The sequence below is a fragment of the Coloeus monedula genome, assembly GCF_965178545.1.
Source record: "Coloeus monedula genome assembly, chromosome: 6".
In the NCBI taxonomy this organism is placed as follows: Eukaryota; Metazoa; Chordata; class Aves; order Passeriformes; family Corvidae; genus Coloeus; species Coloeus monedula.
Genome location: NC_138786.1, coordinates 27,242,318 through 27,261,557, shown reverse-complemented (window position 1 = coordinate 27,261,557; position 19,240 = coordinate 27,242,318). Strand labels below are relative to the sequence as shown.

Genomic DNA, 19,240 nt, shown 5'->3' with positions numbered 1-19,240 from the left:
TTTTTCCCAAATAATAAGTAAAAAAAAAAAAAAAAAAAAAAAGGACAAAGTATTATTTTACCTAAAGCCAAAAGTATAAAAACACGCATTTATAAATAAAGCGGGGGGGGGGGTGGGGGGGGGGTGGGGGAGGGGGTGGGTTGTTTGTTTTGTGTTTTAGAAGAGGGAAGGAAAGGGCAGTGAGGGGGAACAGGGGTGAGGAGGTGCCTGCCTGGAGCGAGGGCGCAGGAAGGACACGCGGGGCGGACATGGCTTGTTCCGAAGGCGGCTGCCCGCGCGTGTCCCCCGTGGTGACACGAACACAGCCCCAGCGCCCCGGGTCATTCACACGCACGATCTCAAACATGGGACACGCCGGACTCACCCAGAGAAGGAAGCACCTGCTCTCTCGGGGGACTGCTAGACCTGTCTACCATTTCAATGAGGTTTTTTGTCATTTAGTGTCCTGGATGCTACACATCCAACGGGGTGGGGGGGAAGACACTGTATACATGCATGAATTTACCAAGGGTGTTTAAATACCTGCATTTCATTTTTTTTTTCTTATATATAATTATATACATATTTGTTCTTTTTAAAAAATTAAGTTGGTATGTTTCTACTCCCGGAAAGAAACGTCCCAATTCCTCTGAGTCATGATGAAGTCTGCAAAACGGGGAGGCTGGGGAGGGGGCTGCTGTAAGGCCATGCCCCATTCATCACCTGCGAGGTCGCATGGAAAGGAGAGGACAACCTGAGAGAGGAGGTGGAAGAAATGCGGACTCCCATACACACAGCTCCTGGGTGCTGCTGAGGGATGAGGAGGAGGACGGTGTTACCTGCCTGCAGCAGGAAATAAAAGAGTTTGCTGCCCTCTCAGGTTGCAGCCCTTCCTACTGTCCCAGTTCAAGAGAGCCCCAGAACAAACTGAGGGCTTCCACAGGCAAAGCAGTACTACTTACAAGATGGAAAAGAAACCTAAAACTTCTCATATTGATCAGGAATGTTGGGTTGAAGGGGGAAAAATATATGTAAAGAGGATAGGTAAGTCAAAATTATTTTTTCAGGCTTTATGTTAAACAAATAACTTATCTTAATTACAGGTATCTTGCTGTGCCTATGCTAACACCCACACAAACCAGTAAGAGGGATCACGAACCATTAAGAAGGATAGACTCAAATTTATTACCTCCTCCAACAAACCTCCTCACTTCCCAGGCAGTTACCATCCATTATTTCTCTACCTGGCCCAATGGACAGCCTGTGGTGAAACATGTTCACAAGGTGCAAATGCAATGCATTTATGCTCTCTTTGTTCTGTAAACTAGGGGTTTTAGGAATATTTCCTACTGCCAGCAATAGGAAGTTAGCAGGGAAGAATTAGTTGGATCAGTCTTAAATCATAAAGAGCAACACTATCTCCTCACCCCTCTCAGCAACAAACTTGTGGCACCAGCGTCTCCTTTACTGGGCTTCTACTACTCAATTCAAAACATCAAAGCCTTGAACAAGCAGCTCATGATTTTGCCATTTAAGAAAAAAAATAGTTGCTTAGAGAACAGCAAGAAGCAAGAGGCTCAATAGAACATATTTTAAAACAAACTCCTTCCAATTCATTCTTCAATTACAGCTCACCATCTCCAAGTCCTATATCTACTTTCCCAAAACCTTTTGGTACTGTATCCTTCACAGGTATTGGCCAAATGGAGTTCCTCAGACCAAGACCATCTCTACTTCTACTCTATTTTCCTAAGTCTTCTACATATACTATTCTAAATTTATTTTAAACTACACAACCATTCTCCAACTGATCTACTTGCCCAATACTTTTCTTGCCATCATTCTGATCAGATTTTACCTCTGGTTTCCTGTATACAGTCATGATCTCAAGTAAAATCCATTCCAGGAAACAAAACTCACTCTGATCAGCTTAAAAATCAGATTTGCTTCACACAACTTATTTCCAAGGAGCTTTGTTTCATATGTCTATGCCAGCTTTGCTGGTTGTTGCCCTTTACCTTCGTGGTAATTTCATTCTCACCACTGGCTCTTCTGTATCATCTCTGACCTTTTTGTCACTATCTCAAAGTTTAAATTATAAAATGGTATAAAATTGCACAAGGAAGTACTATAAAGAACCCTCAAACCATTATCAACAGTACCGAAATATACCTGGGTTCAAGGGACTGCTATTTTTCCTGAGTGTCTTGTGGCCCCAGTACAGCAAGAAATTTCCTGTATACTAGGACATACGTTCACAGTCTGAAAGTGGAGGAACTGGTCACCTCAAAAGCAAGCTTGACCCACGCTAACTCCCATCACAGATCCAACGTGACTGTCATCACACATTCCACTCATGGCATCTCCAGCTCACCTTTTCACTCAGAGACTGCCAGAAATTTCCTCTCTGGTTTCCAACTTGCCTTCCTTTGCAAAACCTGTCTGTGCAAGAGAAGCTGCTCATGGGACCAAGCACACCAGCTGATTCAGCACAATACAGTGCAGAGACAGGACTAGAAAATAACCCCTTTAGAGTTTCAGTACAAGACCATGGAAGTAAAGGTTAGCAAGGACACCTGAAACATGATTAGGCAGATTTCAATTACAGGCAGAAGTAGCTGGAAAGCTCTCCAAGAGTTCCCTATACTGCCATGTCCTGAAGCACTCAGTAGTGATCAGGCAGCAAACCTGGGGATCACAGAGAGATCTGGGGAGAGACAGAACTGCAGATTATTCAGCCCTAGAGTTACTCAGGAGAAACAGGTTGTCCTATGCCAGCCTGGCCAGACCAGTAGAAAGAAAAGCTGCACTGCAGATCTGCAGTCACAGAAAGACAGAGAAGCCAACAGACCACATTTCCAAGTGCCACAGGATTTCAGACAGAAGCAGCCAGAACAGTAAAATGAAAGAAAACTGCTTCCACCCTGTAACCTGTGCAACCAAATGATGCAGTCTGGCTGCCTCTGACTGACTTCCACAGATGCTAGCAGTCTGTCTCCCACCAAAGGCTTGTTGCTTGCATTAGGTTTATGAACTGGGATTACACTGCTCTGCCTTAAAATAAATGCAAGACAGACTGGAGATGGAAGAAATAAAACATTTTGTGTATTTGCCCCTGTTGTTGAAAGGAGTGGGAGTAAGGGGGAAGGTGCTGAAGAATTTCATTGGTTTAATATTTTTTTTCTTAGCTTATATCATTGACCTAAAAACATCACTGGACAATTTTAAGCCACAATAGACACAAGTTAGCATGGGTTTAGAGAAGCTCCACAGGGCAAGAAGAATATTGCACATAAAAATGCAAGAAGAGAAGATTTTCTATTTCTCAGACGAGAAATTCATGAAAAGCAAAGAGGCTGGAGAAATGGTCTCATTTGAAAATATCTCATTTGAAGTTCTTAGGAAATAATTTTCTGAGGGGATTTGAAACGGCTTTACAAAAGGCAAGAGAATCCCAGCTTTCTTGGGATGTAAATATCCTGTTTTCCTGTAAAGGCAAGGAGAATTCATTTTCCTGTCACAATGAAATGAACAAATGACACAGATGACCCATGGAACCAGAGATCTCTCAAATTCAGAGTCACACTGTAAGAGATGGAAACCAGCTTTTTCATGTCACTTCTCCACAAATAAATCATAACATCAAAGTCAATATCCAACTCCTAATCATGAAAGGTGGCTGAAACAAACTTTAGTATTGTATCTAATTTCAATTTTTAAAATGTCTGCAGAAAACCCGGTCTGAAGTATCAGTGTAACATCAAATTCCAGATTAAAAATACTACTAATGAATTCATAAAGTCATCTCCAAAGCACGGCCCAAGGCATACAGAGCCTTTCCCTAGAGGTGAATGCAAATAAAATACAGTGTGGGGACTGTCTTGACACAAGAGGAAAGCAGACAGGGTTGTCATAACAACAGCAGGATTACTACAGGGAACAAAACTAAGGCAGGAAAAGCAAGAACAGCAAGACAAGATCTAAGCAAAGAACAGTTCATTAATTGCACAGACACTCCAGCCTGTCTCCCTGTTGGGGGTTTATAATACAGATTGTTTCTCGCTGGGATATGGCAAAGGGATTGACAGTTTTTTTAAAGGACAAAGATAACAGCCACAAATGTGGCATAGAACAACAGTCAAGAGAAATAAATTAATAAATAAACCCATTAAAAGTCTGATTCTTGATTCTCATGAAGTCTCGGAGAGGAAGGGATTGGCTTCACATGGACTCCTTTGCTTTTAGTCAGCAGTTCAGAATTTGGATAAACTGGATTTTCTTTGTCTTTTTAGGTGTCAAACATCCTGACCTCCTGGCTATGAAGAAATTTCAAGGCAATTTCTCCAAACTCCTCTTTCAAGACTTTGTTTAGAGACAGGAAGTTGAAGACCATTGGGAAACAAATACTAAAACTGTGGCCAGCACATTGCTAAGAATTGGAACAAGTCAGTCGTTGGAGCCTGAGGAAATCAATTTATAAAGGTATCCCCACCAGCCCTAGACCAGCTGATGGTAGGTAGCATTGGTCTGAAGCTCTGTCTGTGGTCCTCTCTTGTGATTACTTCTGTGTATTCACAAACACCTGAAAGCCACCCCTCTTAGAGTTTTTTGTCCATGCGCCGTTCCACAGCTTGCAGCAATAGCTCCGAGTACTGTTCCAACAAAGCTAGTGTCTGCTCATCTCCTAAGCTCTTGGGACTCGGTAGATTGGCACCACATCCCTCATTCACTGGGCTACTGTTATCTTGTGGCTTCACCGGTGCCTCCTTATCTTTTGGAAGCTCTTCTGCATCCTTCAGAGAGTCCAATTCTTTCTTCATTGAGGAGAATGTCTCTGTCAGGAGGCCTGCTATTTTATCTTTGTCAGTAGAAGATTCTGTATCATTTAATACCTGAAAACAAAGAGGGGGGGAAAAAAAAAAGAATGCATTGGGGTTTAGGTAGAGCACCAAGTAAGCCATTTTAGCCCTTTAGGGAAGTGATGCCATAAAGACTTGCAGACCAATCAAGTCTACTTTTCTTCAAAATTTGAGACTGCCTATTTAGACATATTAGCAGGATATGCATCCAATAGTCCTAGCTGCAAAAAATCCAAAGGCATTACTCCAATAGGACAGATATGGGAAGCACATTTTTGGGTAGTGTTCCCCTTATAGTGGGCTTAAGGAGGTACTATGTCTCCCAGCTGCAGCACAGGGCCACAGTCTCCAAATGCAGCTGGTCCCAAGAACAGAGCAAGGTCAGAGAGCCGATGCAAGTGCTGTGGCCAGAGCTGCAGAGGACCATGTGGCAGATGCTCACCATCAAAGTCTCACACTCATTACAGGAGACTTGACAGATCAGTGCTAAGCAAAGAAACAAAGAGCTGTTATATTGCTCTGCATGTAACTGGTCTGGTCGTGACAGGGACAGGCAAATAGCTGCATGTTCCTATCACAGCTGGATTCCCATCGTATCCTACATTTGCTAATCCTTTTCCCAGGCATCAAAGACAAAGAACACATGAGGATAATAAAACTCAAAGCTCCTATAATATTTCATATTCCTGAAATACTGTATAACCATTAATTAATTCCCTAACACCCCTTTGAAAAAGAGCATAGTATTATCTTCAGTTTACAGATAGGCTAGACAGACTGAAAACTTAATTGATTTGCTCAGAGTACCATAGCAAACCATTGGAAAATCCAAAAGCTGGAAATCAGGAGCTCCTGCATCCCTGGTTCAAGTTGAAGATGCAGTCAAGTGGGCAGCCAGGCAGCATGTGTCACTGAACACACAGTCAAGAGGCAGCAAGCACTTACATTCTGTGTAAGATGTCTGTGGGCTGTAGCAGAGCCCGTGTGTGAGGTCACTCACCCTGCGGTAAAGGTGAAGGGCTCTGCGCATGCTATCCTGGAGCTCGGATACCACGTGCTCACACTGCTCTATGCTGATGCCTGATTCTGGATGGGAGGAAAACATAAAAGCTCAGGTTAAGGCACAGACACTCCACTATCTGCAACCTCATAGTTTCATAAGGAAACAGGTTTTTCAGTGCGTATCTGAAAGATCACATGCACACAACTTCTCATTCAATCTTCAGAACTGGTTTGAGCAAATCATTAAATAGGCACATTCTGCATGAGCTTTTCTTCAGACTAACTAGACATGCTGCTTACTTCAAACACCCCTATTTTTCCAGTCTTTAGACTCTCCAAAGTCAGCAATGTTTTTCCTCAAATTGCACATTTTTGTTACAGTCACAGAGAGTCACAGACTACCCATGTGATTTCCAATTACAATTAAAGCCATGTTTGTATGAGGGCTTCCAGTGGCAAGAGGGACTGATCCAAGGAGCCTCTAATTTAGCTTCCACCTAGTGAGAAATCTACAAGCGCCCCCTCATGCATCCTTCTGCACAGTGGACAACTAAAGCACGGAGGATGATGGATTATACTGAATTATTGCAGTGTTCTCTAGCAAGGACTGAGGTCCAGAGGAGTGGTGAGAAGCAAACTCAATCACAACAGAATTGCACTGCTGAGCAACCCATGACACACACTGCTGATACATCATAATTCAAAAATGAAAAATAAGAACAAGCAACTGAGGGACAGCATCTTCTGCCTGTCCCCACCAGATATTATCTCCAAAACATGAGTTGAAGGACTGCAATCTTTTATACAATAAACACTTTCATGAGTTAGACATAAACCATGAACAAAGACATAGACACACAAACACAATCTTCAATTTGCAAAGGCCTGGACAAAGGCCATTCGACTTCTTTTAGTTACCCAAACCCAATACTTTGTCACATTAGCACTGTAATTTCTGCAATTCTAAGAAAACCATCTTTGAGCAGACTGGAGAAGACCTGAGCTAATTTTATGAATACATCTAGATGATCTATAAACAAATACAGCTTGAAAAACATCTCTTTATACATAAACAAAAACATCTACAAAGAACAAAGGGGTAAGAACAAATCCTTCCATCTGCATTCTTTGATCCTACATCACCCATGGAGTCTGAGCACAGCGGGCTTCAGTGCAATCCAAGATTCTTGCCTTCTGCCCCCCTCCTTTCCTCTTTATGTTTGAAACCCAGCTGTTTCTTATCATGATCATTTCTGGATTTCTCCTCTCATCATTGTTTTTATGCTGGTCTCCAGGTCTGGGAGGTGCCAGTCAGGAGAAAGGTCACAAAACCTAATATAAATGCTTAAGTAACAGGCATTTTCTGCCTCTCGGGTGTGCAGAGCAGAGCTCTTCAGAAACTAGCAGAGAATATTAAACACAGCAACAGTATTAAGCACATCTACAGCATATTAACTGTAGATGTCAAAATGCTTTAACAAGAACAATTAAGTCTCTTTATTTGCAGCCATTACACAAGCAGGAAACAGAAGGACAGAAAAATTAAGTGGAAACCCAAAGTAACAGTGCAAGTCAGAATCAGAACGAGTCTCTATCAACCCTATAGTTTTAATCTAAACTGCCACATTGTGATTTCCAGAAGCCACAGTAAGTTGTTCACAGTGATGGCCAACTTGGATCTAAACAGCTTTGCCAGCATCTACCACTAAAAATTTGGGAAATGTGGTCTGCAAGAAGCTTAAGGCTGACAGCTGCCTACTGAGAAAAAAACATTGGGGATCCACAGTGCTACATCATTCTAACTCACTAAAGGATGCTGTTAAATATTCTGTCAGGGTGTGCTATGTCTTGGGAGCCATTAAAAAAATAAAATCAATACTGAAAAAAACCTTGCTCTTTCTCTGTGCTACCTGTGTTAATTCTGCAAACTGACCAAAAACCATTTGCTATGTAGCCTGATTCCCAAATCTAGAAGAGAAAACTCAGCCTAAAGAGTACAGACAACTACAATTTTGCTGTAGAATGTGATTCCACAGCTTCAGGCTGCATCTGGTGCTGGAAGAAACCTCAGCCCTGTAGGGGGAGTGTCTGAAAGTTTCAGATGCACTCACTGTTCCTCAGAGCAGCTACAGTATGGTAACTGCAGGTCCCTTAGCCAAAACATCACATTCCCTGTTTTACATAACAGTGCTTCAATCTTAAGGTGTTTGATCCCTCTAGAAATGCAAAAAGAAAAATAACAATGCATCAAAACTAGATTATCCTTCTACAATGCTTTGGTGCAGAAATATGTGCTTCCCCATTCCAATGAATTGTGCAGCAGCCTGGCACCACAGAAGGTAATTAATCACAGGATTACAGAGCTGTCCCTTCCCAGATATGAGTAAGAACAACATAACAAAGGAAGTAGAAAACTGTATAGCCCCTGAATGTACAAGGTATCAGTGCAGTGGTTAACATACAGCTTTCTAATGCACAACTCAGAAAGGCGTATTTCCTTTCAGATTGTGACTCAAAAGAAAAACCTCAGCAGATTATGTGGGACTAAACAGTCTCTTCTCTGCCACTGGAGGTTTTCCTGCCTTGGAGGGCAGGATTTTTGCTTCAATTTGAACTTGCCTGCTAGTTTTCATTTGACTGAAGTACCTCAAACTGAGGCCTGTAACAAATCTTAGAGCTGTTTTCAGCAGATGAAAGTTTTTCAGCTTGTACCTTTTTCTCCAAACTAGAGATAATTCAAAAATTAACCCACATTTTTTAGGTTCAAACCCTGCACATGCACTGCATACTCAGTTTGCAGACGTTCTCAAAGCAGGGTGATAACATCACAAAGACCTGCTTGCTCTCATAGGCACCTACAGCAAGGAGCTCACCTCCATCAAGCCTTACCTCAGGGGAGAAAATCGTATGCAAACCCTTCTGGACCCTGTACACTTGCATATTAACAAAGGAAAGTTTGAGCTGCCTGGCATAACTTCACTGTCAGTATTATCTGTGCTTGCTTGGCTCTGCTAGCACATGTTGGCCTGCACCTTTATTTGCTGGCCAAACATGCTCTGAGAGGAGTGTGGGGGATGCGACCTACACACTCAGGGGTGTGTAGGGGATTCCCAGCATGTCAGCTTTTAGCATTGACCACAAAGAAGTTTGACCCCCTAGAGGTAATTGTACAGCTAAATCACTAAAAAAACCGTGCTGAGGTCTACAAAACATTCAGCTAAGAAGGACTGTCAGACATAAGACCCAGAGGAAATGGAAACTAAAGATGGAGAAAAAGATGTTAGATTGAAGAAGTGTCTCACCATTGAGGGGATGGTTTATGGAACGAGACAGGTGCAGACAGGACGAGACAGGCCAGAAGCTGGACGTAAAGAAATGTGATGGGATCGTGAGGCGGTTCACAAAGACAGGAGACAGAAGGGGGAAGATAAGAGATGGGTATCCATGCACACCTGAGACCTGTGCCAAGGCAGTTACAGATGTAGGAGACCTCGGCCTGATGGGGTCTAGTGGGCAAAGTCCAGGTTGGCTGTCTAGCACACAGGTGATGCCGGTGATCTGCTCCCTGCCCCTGGGCAGTGTGCTCTCAGGAGACCTTAGGGGCTGGCCCTCTGACACCTCCCTCAGTTTTAGACTAGTGACCCCTGGCTCATCCTGGCAATCTGTCCTTGAGACTGGATAATCCACTGGGTTCTCCTTAGCAACTCCTGTTGGGATCTCTCTATTAGGAACCAGAGACCCAGCAGTTTGATTCTCCCTCTTGGAGGCTCGGACCTCAGGAAAAGAGGGTTTCTTTTTAGAGGCCCCAGCAGGTGACTGTGGAGACTGTGGCTCAAGCAGGGCTTTTGTTTTGGTAGTGGGTGAGAAGGAGGCCAGTGTGGGTCTATCAGGCAATGGCTTGGGAATGTCAAGAATCAGATGTGCTCGGTTTGATGATGCCAACTTGCTGTGGAAGGACTTGGGAGATGAGCAGTTTACAACTGGCTGGAGTGCAGGTTTCACTGGAACATTTTCTTTCACTGGTAGCTTAATCTTCTCAGCATCTGGTGTGGAACTAAATTGTGTCTTCTCTGTCACTGGAGGACTAGTCCTCCCATCAGTCAACATTTCAGTGGAGCAACCAAGGTACAGATTTTCCCCTACAGATACGCTCCTTGACATCTTAGCCCGGAAGCTGGTTGTGGGGTTCATGTAGGACTTTGGTTTTGCAGCCCTGACATCTTTGGCCAGCAGAGCACCAGATCCATCCATCTTCAACATACTGGCTGATAACACCCTGCAATTGTTAGGTCTGGGATCCTTCTCAACCACCAAAAGAGTCTGAGGACGCTGCTTGGCAGAGGATATCACTCCAGGACCCTTATCTGTGAAAATTAAACAGACAAACATACCAAAAATAGACAAGAGCCTGTGAATTTAGGAGTGAATTCCTAAATCAGAATTGAATGTGGCTCAGCTCAGCCCTGTGAGATGTGTACAAACATAACCACTCGTTCAGGTTAGTATCACCAAGCCCCAACATCTTTCTTTTTTTCCCATCGCTCATCCTGCTCACACACTGCTGCTTTCCTCATGAGACAGATTTGTTCTCAAAGTGTATGGTCAGAAGACCTCGGACCACTGTGACTCTTAAGAGAGAGGCCAGAGGAAGCAGGCAAAAACTTATATATGCTGTTGTGGTGATCAGGTGGGGTTTTTTGGTTTTTTAAAAAAACTTATTAATGGTTAGTAGGTTGATTGTTTCAAAAATAGAGTTATTTCACATGGAAGGCATGGATACAGTAAGATCCCTGTTACTGTCTCTTCCTTCCCTCTTTCTCTCCTCCTCACCCTGGGGAGCTTCAGTCTTAGCTTGGAGCAACCACCCACAGCAAGAGAGAATTTCTTTGCAAATACATCATTTCACCCTTGCCAGCGCTCCTCCCACAGCTGCCAAACAAATATCAGGGACTGATAATTAGAAGACCAGTATCTGCATTACAAATTAAAAATATTAAATTATATTTTAAATTAATATGGTTACAAATATTTTCCCTTGACAGGCTAGGAGTTAGAAGACATGTCAAGCCTGTAGCTCAGAATGCAGAAAGACAAGCTTAATTTAATTCCTCCACTCAAATGTCCCCATTTCATTCTCAGGTTCATACCATTATTCCAACCTGTGTCCTTACCCTCATGCACGAGGTCATGCACTGACTGTGCCTTTCTCATGACTGCATTCACAGGCCCTTCTGGAAAGGAGGCAATAACCCGTCCAGGAGCCATACCAGCTCTGCTGGCCTCCAAAGCTGATCTGCGTTTCTTCTGCACATAAATAGCTCGATTTGAATTTACACTCTCCAGGAGCTGGCTGTTCTCCAATGCATCACCAGGATGGCTGCTGTCATTTTTCAACAGGTTTGGTGTAACCTGACTGGTCTGGGTTGGTGGCTCAATGGGCTTTGAATCCAGTGTCAGATTTGATGAAGAGAGTGACAGTCGTCTAAAGAACACAATAAAGAAATCCCAGTTAAAACAAGTGTGTTCCCCTGGATAGACAGGAACATGCATTAAGTTTCTCTGGAACAAAGAGCCCCTCCCTCTCTGGACTTTCTTGAGTCAAAAATGCCCTAAGCTGTTACCACTTAATTCTACTCAACCCTGCAAGCTCTGGTCTTCAGGCATTTGACTATAGGCTGCGCAATCACAGATACCATTGGGTTGCTGTTTCCAGGGAGGACACTATAAAAAGTGAAGACAAAAGAGAAGGAAAAATTTCAGGCATAGGAAAGACTAGGCAAAGTCAGGTCAGGTCTTTTCTCTCAGCTCACCTTACTAAAATTTAAATCTCTTCAATTCTAAGATAACCCTAAGAGGAAGTAAATACACTTTCCTAACACTATGAAAGCATAATGACTTGGAAAGCTGGTCAGTATCTTTAAGAGGAAAACCTAATTTCCTCCTCTTCTCCACTTCAGATAAACACAGTGGGCTTACTTCAGAAAGGAGACAACTTTTAATCTGTCATGTTTAAACATCTGAACAGATTAAAAGCCCAGAGGTTTTCATAACCAAACAACTACTTTCCTTGTTACATCTCTAAAGCACCAGTGACTTCCCTCACTCAGCACTGCAACTCTCCAGAAGCTTACACAACAGCTAACCACTGGCTTTCTTCCCAAAAATACAGTCTCAACATGAGACAGACTAAGAGGCGCTCCTGACAGCAACAACAGCAGCTGAATACAGTAATAACAAACAAATTTCCCTAACATGCTGAATCTGGATACAGCTGGTGAACCTTAGAAGATGTATTTGAATCTGCTTAGTCCTACGTAATGAAATTCATTCGAGCTGAGTTTTAGGTTGTCATTTTAGAGGAATACAGGAGTATTTTTTGTTTTAAAGACTTATGAACCCAAATCAATAAAACCATTGACCTCATTATTTTTTAATTTGTTTTGTTGGGATTTTTTTTTTTTTTAATAACAAGGAAAACAGCTTGCAGAGGCCTTTTGGGGTGCTTTAGGGTTGAGGGGGTTTTGGAAGAGTAATATCCCTATGGGGCTTTGTGTGAGACACCAGAACACCCTGTGAAGGCATGGAATCAAGAAACAAAGCTGAGTAAGAAAGGACTGTAAAACAAAGGAAAAGTTGACAAATCTACTTTCATTGTCCAAGCTGAATGAAATGCAAAAGAATAAACAGAGCATAAACAGTGAAGAGTAAATTAGGTTATTAGTGATTCCTCCAACTTAATCAACCAAGGCATTAATCATGAAACAATTAAGCACATTGTTGAAAGAGGAAAAAGAACAAAACAATAATGTTACATCAGGAAGAAATAGAACAGCTAAAGTGACCCAGGATAGCTTGTCCAAATCACAAAGAGTCTGCAAGCAGCCTGCCAGGTGCTGTGCTAACACTTCACTGTGCCTAGGCACACCAAGGCCAGAAGTTTTCTCAACTATTTTCACCCAGGACCTAGCATGAGACCGAATCATATTAGCATAAATAGACAGACAGAAACACTCAAAACAAGCAGAGCCATACCTGAGAGCCGGGGACTGGGAAAGAAAGCGAGAGGAAATGCTGAGGTTTTCGGTTCTTTCCAGATTCCTACATGAGCCACCTAAAAATTTTGGTTAAAGGAGAAAGAAAAATGAGCAGTTTATTTACAGAACATTCTCACAGATAGCTTTTCTTATCGTAGAGACTATAAAGTGTTGCCTCATATCCAAAGGGATTTTTTTAAGCTAAAGCCACAGAGAACGAAATAATTATATTTCCTTTGCCTTTAGTGTTCTACTTCGATTACTCTGCCTTAAGCTGCTACTCTCCCTAAGGGTACGCCTCCTCCTTTTTTGCTTCCCTTTGTGTCCTATCCTGCCTGTAGGACTGAGAGGCACTGGCATCAAGCAGAAAACAAACCAAAGAGGAAAAAAAATAAAACGAAAAAAGGAACCCAAACAACTCACATAGATATTGCTGCCTTCAACCATTTTAAATTCTAAAAAGATATGCTTTGTTCTAGAGTTGGTCGATAAAGACAAACCAGCTCCTTTGCCACTCTGATGTCTCCTCTTATTCTCTCTCTCCACCCAGCATTTCAGCCTTTTCTTTTGTGACATTGGCTATGCCTTGATGCACCACTAGAGGCCACTGCGTGTCACCTATGGGGGGGGTGAACGCGCAGTCAATACCTTCCTTCACAACAGGAAAAGCCAGTCCGGGAAAAACGTAACAGCTCTTCAGGATTCCAAACTGACACAGAGGCCAATCTCGCCACAAACGTACACACAGACCGATGAAGTTAACAGATGTCACTCTTCTTTAGGCCTCTTACGCTGTTTTCCATTTTTGTCCCCCTGCCCATTTACACACATCCACGAAAGCCTAGCAGAACTTGTAGCCTGGTTTGGCTTATACAGGGGAAAAAATCAGGACTGACCTTACAAAGTCTCCCCACTGAACATAGAGAAGTACCTTTTCCATCACTGTTGCTCAGGGTCCCAAAATGCTCCTTGAGGAACTTTTCCTGATCAGGTATCTGAGGAATTTCTCCCTCTGGCATGCTAGTACCCACATCCTCTTCTCCTTCTTCTCCATCCAGGTCTGAGACACCATCTACACTTAGAGGTTCAGTGCCTTCAGAATCTGGGAAAAGACAAAAAACCCACCGTGTTGTAAAAACTTAATGAGAGTAACATTAGCAAAGTTCAAAAAAACCAAAAAATCGACCAAGATGCTAAATTGAACCTAGAATGTTAATCAGCATTACATGCAATAATTCTCGAATCTACCATATCCCACTAACAGCATAGGCTATGGCATAATCAGTACTAAACCTGCTTCCTTGGCTAGCAAGGTAAGAGAAAACCAAAGGTGCACAAGGAAAGAAGTAAAGGACATCTGCTTCACTGAGGTGTCTGTTCAAATGCTCCAGTACCAGTGTGATTAATAGGAGTGTGACCTCAGGCCAGCTCATGGAAAGCTCACACATAAATACATTTATAAAGTCTTTGCATCTTACCTTCATTTGGATGGTCTGGGCTGGACAGACGACTGCTGCTGTAATCTACAGAGCAGGCACTGTCTGGGCTGTGTTTATCTGGACATCCATTACTGTGATAACCTCTGCAGAGCTTCCCATGGGGCAGTGCTTTTACCTGGAACTCACTACAAGAGAGACAGGAAGATACAGCACTAGAAGAGAGATTTTTTTACATGCAAAGAAGCACATTTTAACTTTTACAAGGCCTTACCTGTGTCAGTAACACCTTTTATTATAAATGTAAGGCTTTAAAGAGAAAAAGAAGTTTATTTCTCTCATCATAATACAGTATATTTTTTGCATTTCATTAAGCTTGGACAGTGAAGTCCCAAGGGGACTGTCTTGATTTTCTGGGTGTTGTCAGTTCCCATGATTACCAGGCACCAGCACCACACTGCCCTGGCTTGATTTCCAGCACAGGTGAGGAACAAATGTACAGGTTTACATAATGAAAAAGGGACTAAAACCACGCCTATACCTGCAGGAGAGAAACCCTAGTTTGCCATAGATTTAAGCTCTAATACACTTTTTTCCCATGTTCATGACCTGCTTCTTTGGGCAAATTTTGTGATGCAAAATACACAAGATTCTGGCTTTGAGAAAGACTAATTTAGTGAAGAACATCATACAAAAATACAATCTTGCATGACAGGGTTACTGATTTCTGTTGTGATCTCATGAATCTTATTTTGTCAAATGTCACCAGCACTGTTCTTTTGCCTGATGCCTAAGGACTTCAGTTTTCCACTTTTTGAAATACTTTGGTTTCCAATGTACTCCAAGGCAAGGTAGGATGCAGAAGACAATCAACAGAACTGAATAGCAACTACCCCTATCAGCTCCCAAACTCTGTAAACCTTGCCACGTGTCCAGTTTGTATCCAACATCGCCAGAGGGCCTCCCTTTCTTACATGATGGAGCAGCACATGGGTCTACTCTGTCCAAATGTTATCACAAAATTAAAAATGAAAAATAAAGATAAACTAGGCAAAACCTAGCAGCCTCAACTGCAAAATCTTGGCATGCACTCTTGCATAAAAGTCTGTCTAAAGCTATCAGCCCCACTCGCTAAAACATAACAGGAGAAGAGAAAGGAAATTAAACAGCTACTAGCATCAGGTTAAGAGGGAAATGAAAGAATAAAATTCAGGGAAGGGGAAAAAATGGAGCACAGAAAAATTAAATTATATAGAATTAAAACAGAAGAAACAGCAGAGGAATAAAAAAAGGTTTCCACTGTCTCCAGTGTCCTTTTCAATTCCTTCTGTAGCATGCAAGTCATTCTATTTCCCATAAAAGAGTAATCACACACTATATTTGCTAAATTCTTGCCCAGTTTTCATAAGTAAGCATCCTGTCATTTCTCCTGGGTAGGCATTTCACAGCCACATATGTGTCACTGTCAGTGAGTTTTCCAGCTTCCAAGTTTTCCCTTGCTATTTTCAACCCAGATAAGGGAGAAAGCAAAAAGGCTGCTCCCAAGTTGTTTATTCAACAACAACAAAAAAACTTGAAGGAGACTGCTAATGTGCAGTTTCCTCAGAGGAAAATTATTTTAATGGTGCCTTCTTAGTTTCATATTCCTCTAGCATCCATCTGACATAAAACTCACAACTAAACATGCCTGACATCAATCAGGCAGTAAGTCAATTCAAAGTTACCACAGAAGCTGCAAGAAAATCAGAACAGAAACATCTGAGCCATGCACAGCAGAGAGATTATTTTTAACCTGCTAGAGTCTGTGGGATGGATTTCATCTTGCTCAGGATAGATTACACATTCCTCACTCTCAGAAGGTTCCAGTTCCTGAGAGAAAATCCCCTCTTCACAAGACACAAGCCGAATCACTTGGGGTCGCACACAAGACCTGTTATCTTGGGGAGGTATTGAGCTGCCAACCTGGTTTAATTCAAAAGAGAGAAAACTAGATATAACCAGTGTTTTAACTTACATCAGCAAGTGCTGTGCAGGGTTAGAAAGTATGCATTACAGCACAGAATATGATCAGCAATCTGAGATCAGAAAACACAGCAATCCTATGTCTTTTCTGCTCCTTATTTACTAAACTTGTCAGACTACTGCTGTACTTTCCTGTTTTGTTTCTTGTTTGCAATTCCTTAAAATTCTTTGGTAAAGTACTCTTTGACCACACATCAGGAGTGTAAGCCATGTGGCATCAGGTTCTTCCATTACCTTCTATGGACTGATCAGACAATTCACAAAACTGGCCCACAGCTGAAAAACTGAATTACTGTACACAACAATCTCAATCCTCTTCTCAGTCACACAGTTATAGGGGAAAGAAAACCATTAATGAAGCTAGGCACTGGGACAGACTGCTACTGGAAAACAGGCACTAGCTTTCTGAGGATGAGCACACATTATTTGCTGTGATCCATCGATACAGAGATTAGAGAGAATTTACTAATCTAGCACAGCCCACAACTAAGGGAATCATGAGCCACATTTCAGTGGCTACTGGAGTCAAGAAACTGCATCCCAGCAGAGTGAGCTAACAGTTAACTAGGTTTTTACACACCTGTAATTCCAAGCTCAACTTCTCAGCTTGTTTTTGACATAAGTATTCAAAGAGCTAAAAGAAAACATGAGGTTGTCCTGTCATTGAAGAGAAGCCTTGATCTCATATGGTCTCTGCTGTAAGACAGCAGAATCACACATGCAGGAGTACTAACTACAAAAGAGTTATCTAATAAAATTCCTCAGAAGTCACTTAGAAAACCTTTAACAATAAAAAGAATGGCATCAGGTAGTAAAAAATGTAGGTAATAACAAACAGATGCAGGACAGACACACTCAGAGTGGGTTCACCTCCTCAGAGTACTACTGTCCTTACTTTGTTGATGGGCACAGGAAGGTCAGTGTGCTCTTCTCTGTCATCCCCATTGCTGTTTTGAGACAGTGAGTCTCGACTTGGAGAACGGGAAACAGAGAAGGACTCCAGCTGGCGCAGGTCAAGCATGGATTTCACAGTCATCTCTATGTTGCTGGTTGGCTGGGACCAGCGACCACGTTGCCGGGGCATCTTGCTCATTGGTGCCTCTGAACGCTGGATTGCTGCTATCTCTTTGGCCTGAAGGAAATTAAGAGACAAACTATCTTAGGGACTGAGGTTTGGTGATGGAAAAACAGGAGAAAAAACACAAGACCCACAGAAAAACACAATTATGTCCATCTCAATAAAAGTCTCAAAACTGTCTGAGAGACAGCTTGAAATTGCACCATTAATCATAAAGCATCAAGTAAAAATTATACTTTTGTTGTTGCTTCTTGCACAGTTGAACAGTTAAATGTCTTGCTCAGATCCAAGTATATGAATAGCTTCAGCACCACATGAGATTCAAATCAAAAAGGAAAAGACAAAAGCATAACATCTGATGGAAAGACACTGATGTAAAAATCTCAAGTGCAACTCTAGATTCTAAACACCCTAGTCTCTTAAACTAGGCTCTATTTTGCCATCTCCAAATCATTCTTCAGAGAGGCTTCTCAATGGTTTCCCACCACAGCTGCACCTTTCCCACACATGCAATGAAGTTTTTAATCTCTCTGGGAATTTCTTCTTCAGTTTCCCTATAACAAGAAATACAATCTGAAGGTTTAGTAACTCACCCTCCTCATTTCCCATTGGGAAAGGCTTCTTGAGAGGGTAAGGTCTGGATCTGGAAAGGTAAACAGATATGCACCTAGTTGAAATCCTAGCCAGCAGTCTAGCTTTTGAACAAGCTCTTATGTCATCTTTCCATAAAGGCAGTATTCCTACACCTTTTGAACCACTGTCAACACATGCTTTCCCATGGACTGTGCAAATCATTGTATCAAAATTTTAATGGAGACATACAGTTTTATGTAAGATTTTCATTGAATCAGCAGACCACTGCAGAACACTTGCCATAGTGCAGTGCAAAAAAAGTCTGCTCTAATACACTGTAACATCTGTGGTAAAAATACATCAAATTAATAATGGCAATCTCTAAGTTTTATCAGACATCTCTAAAATGCTCTCTTTTGAGGAGATCTCTTGATCTCTTTTGGCTTCTGCAGACTTTTAATAGCTTGTGGACCCCAGCCCATGAAACTTTTAAAAAACGAATTTTTTAGCCAGTTGGAACTAGCAAGAAACTTGCCAATTTAACAACTGTATTTCTAGACAGAGAACTCTGAAATGTACCCCTCTTCTGATGCAGGAATGGGCAGCTTCACATTACCCACTGGTATCTATCCATCTGCTTCTTTTTTGGTCTCTCTCTGCCTGTACCTTGTTATCCCCAAGCGAGTCTCTCTCATCTTCTCCCTTCACATCCATGCCATTTTCCTCCATCTCTGCCCACGCCCCTCTCCCATTTATACCTGAGTCTCTCTCAGTGTTGCAGCTGGACTGAATATGGAAAGACTGCAGCCCTCGTAACTCATCTTCATCATTCCCTTCATCTTCACCATCCTTGTCGCTGTCTGATGAGAGTGCAGGCACAGAGGACAGGGCAGAGATGGACTCATGCCTGAAAGGTAGGAATTAGGAGGAGTATTATGGTTTATGCAAGAACTGCCCACCATTTCAATCCTTACACCAGCTCTCCACCTTATCTCCATCCGTATTCAGGAGGCTTCCTCAACTCTCTCAAACAGCGCTCGCTCTAGCACAACCCACCTCTGAGAGACTGGGCAAGCTAAACCCTGCACAAGGACGTGCAGAACCTGCCACAGAAATGTTCTCATATGCATGGAAGGTTGACAGAAGTCAGAAGTAAACAAGTCTGAGAAAGACAAGTGGAATGAAACTGGGCCTTCCATTTCAGACTCTGCCAGCTGATAAGGTCAAGATGGTAGATTATATTTGAAAGGCAAATAT

The 19,240-nt window shown here is 42.3% G+C and overlaps 1 protein-coding gene across 2 annotated transcripts in view; it reads right to left on the bottom strand.

Moving 5' to 3' along the window:
- Window positions 1-6: 6 nt before the first annotated feature.
- The window catches only part of MAPKBP1 (mitogen-activated protein kinase binding protein 1), a 102,970-nt gene continuing 83,736 nt past the window's right edge, over window positions 7-19,240 (bottom strand). Inside the window, exons 21-31 of one of the 2 annotated variants that reach the window (XM_082282911.1) lie at window positions 18,742-18,890; window positions 18,004-18,053; window positions 17,228-17,464; window positions 16,103-16,272; window positions 14,353-14,498; window positions 13,806-13,976; window positions 12,873-12,951; window positions 11,012-11,322; window positions 9,293-10,204; window positions 5,839-5,924; window positions 8-4,871 (exon numbers count right to left, since the gene is read on the bottom strand). In XM_082282911.1, coding sequence (XP_082139037.1) covers window positions 4,578-4,871; window positions 5,839-5,924; window positions 9,293-10,204; window positions 11,012-11,322; window positions 12,873-12,951; window positions 13,806-13,976; window positions 14,353-14,498; window positions 16,103-16,272; window positions 17,228-17,464; window positions 18,004-18,053; window positions 18,742-18,890 — 2,605 coding nt within the window. In that variant the 3' untranslated portion in view covers window positions 8-4,577. Of the gene's footprint in view, window positions 4,872-5,838; window positions 5,925-9,292; window positions 10,205-11,011; window positions 11,323-12,872; window positions 12,952-13,805; window positions 13,977-14,352; window positions 14,499-16,102; window positions 16,273-17,227; window positions 17,465-18,003; window positions 18,054-18,741; window positions 18,891-19,240 lie in introns of both variants that reach the window. The other variant, XM_082282912.1, reaches the window with a different exon arrangement.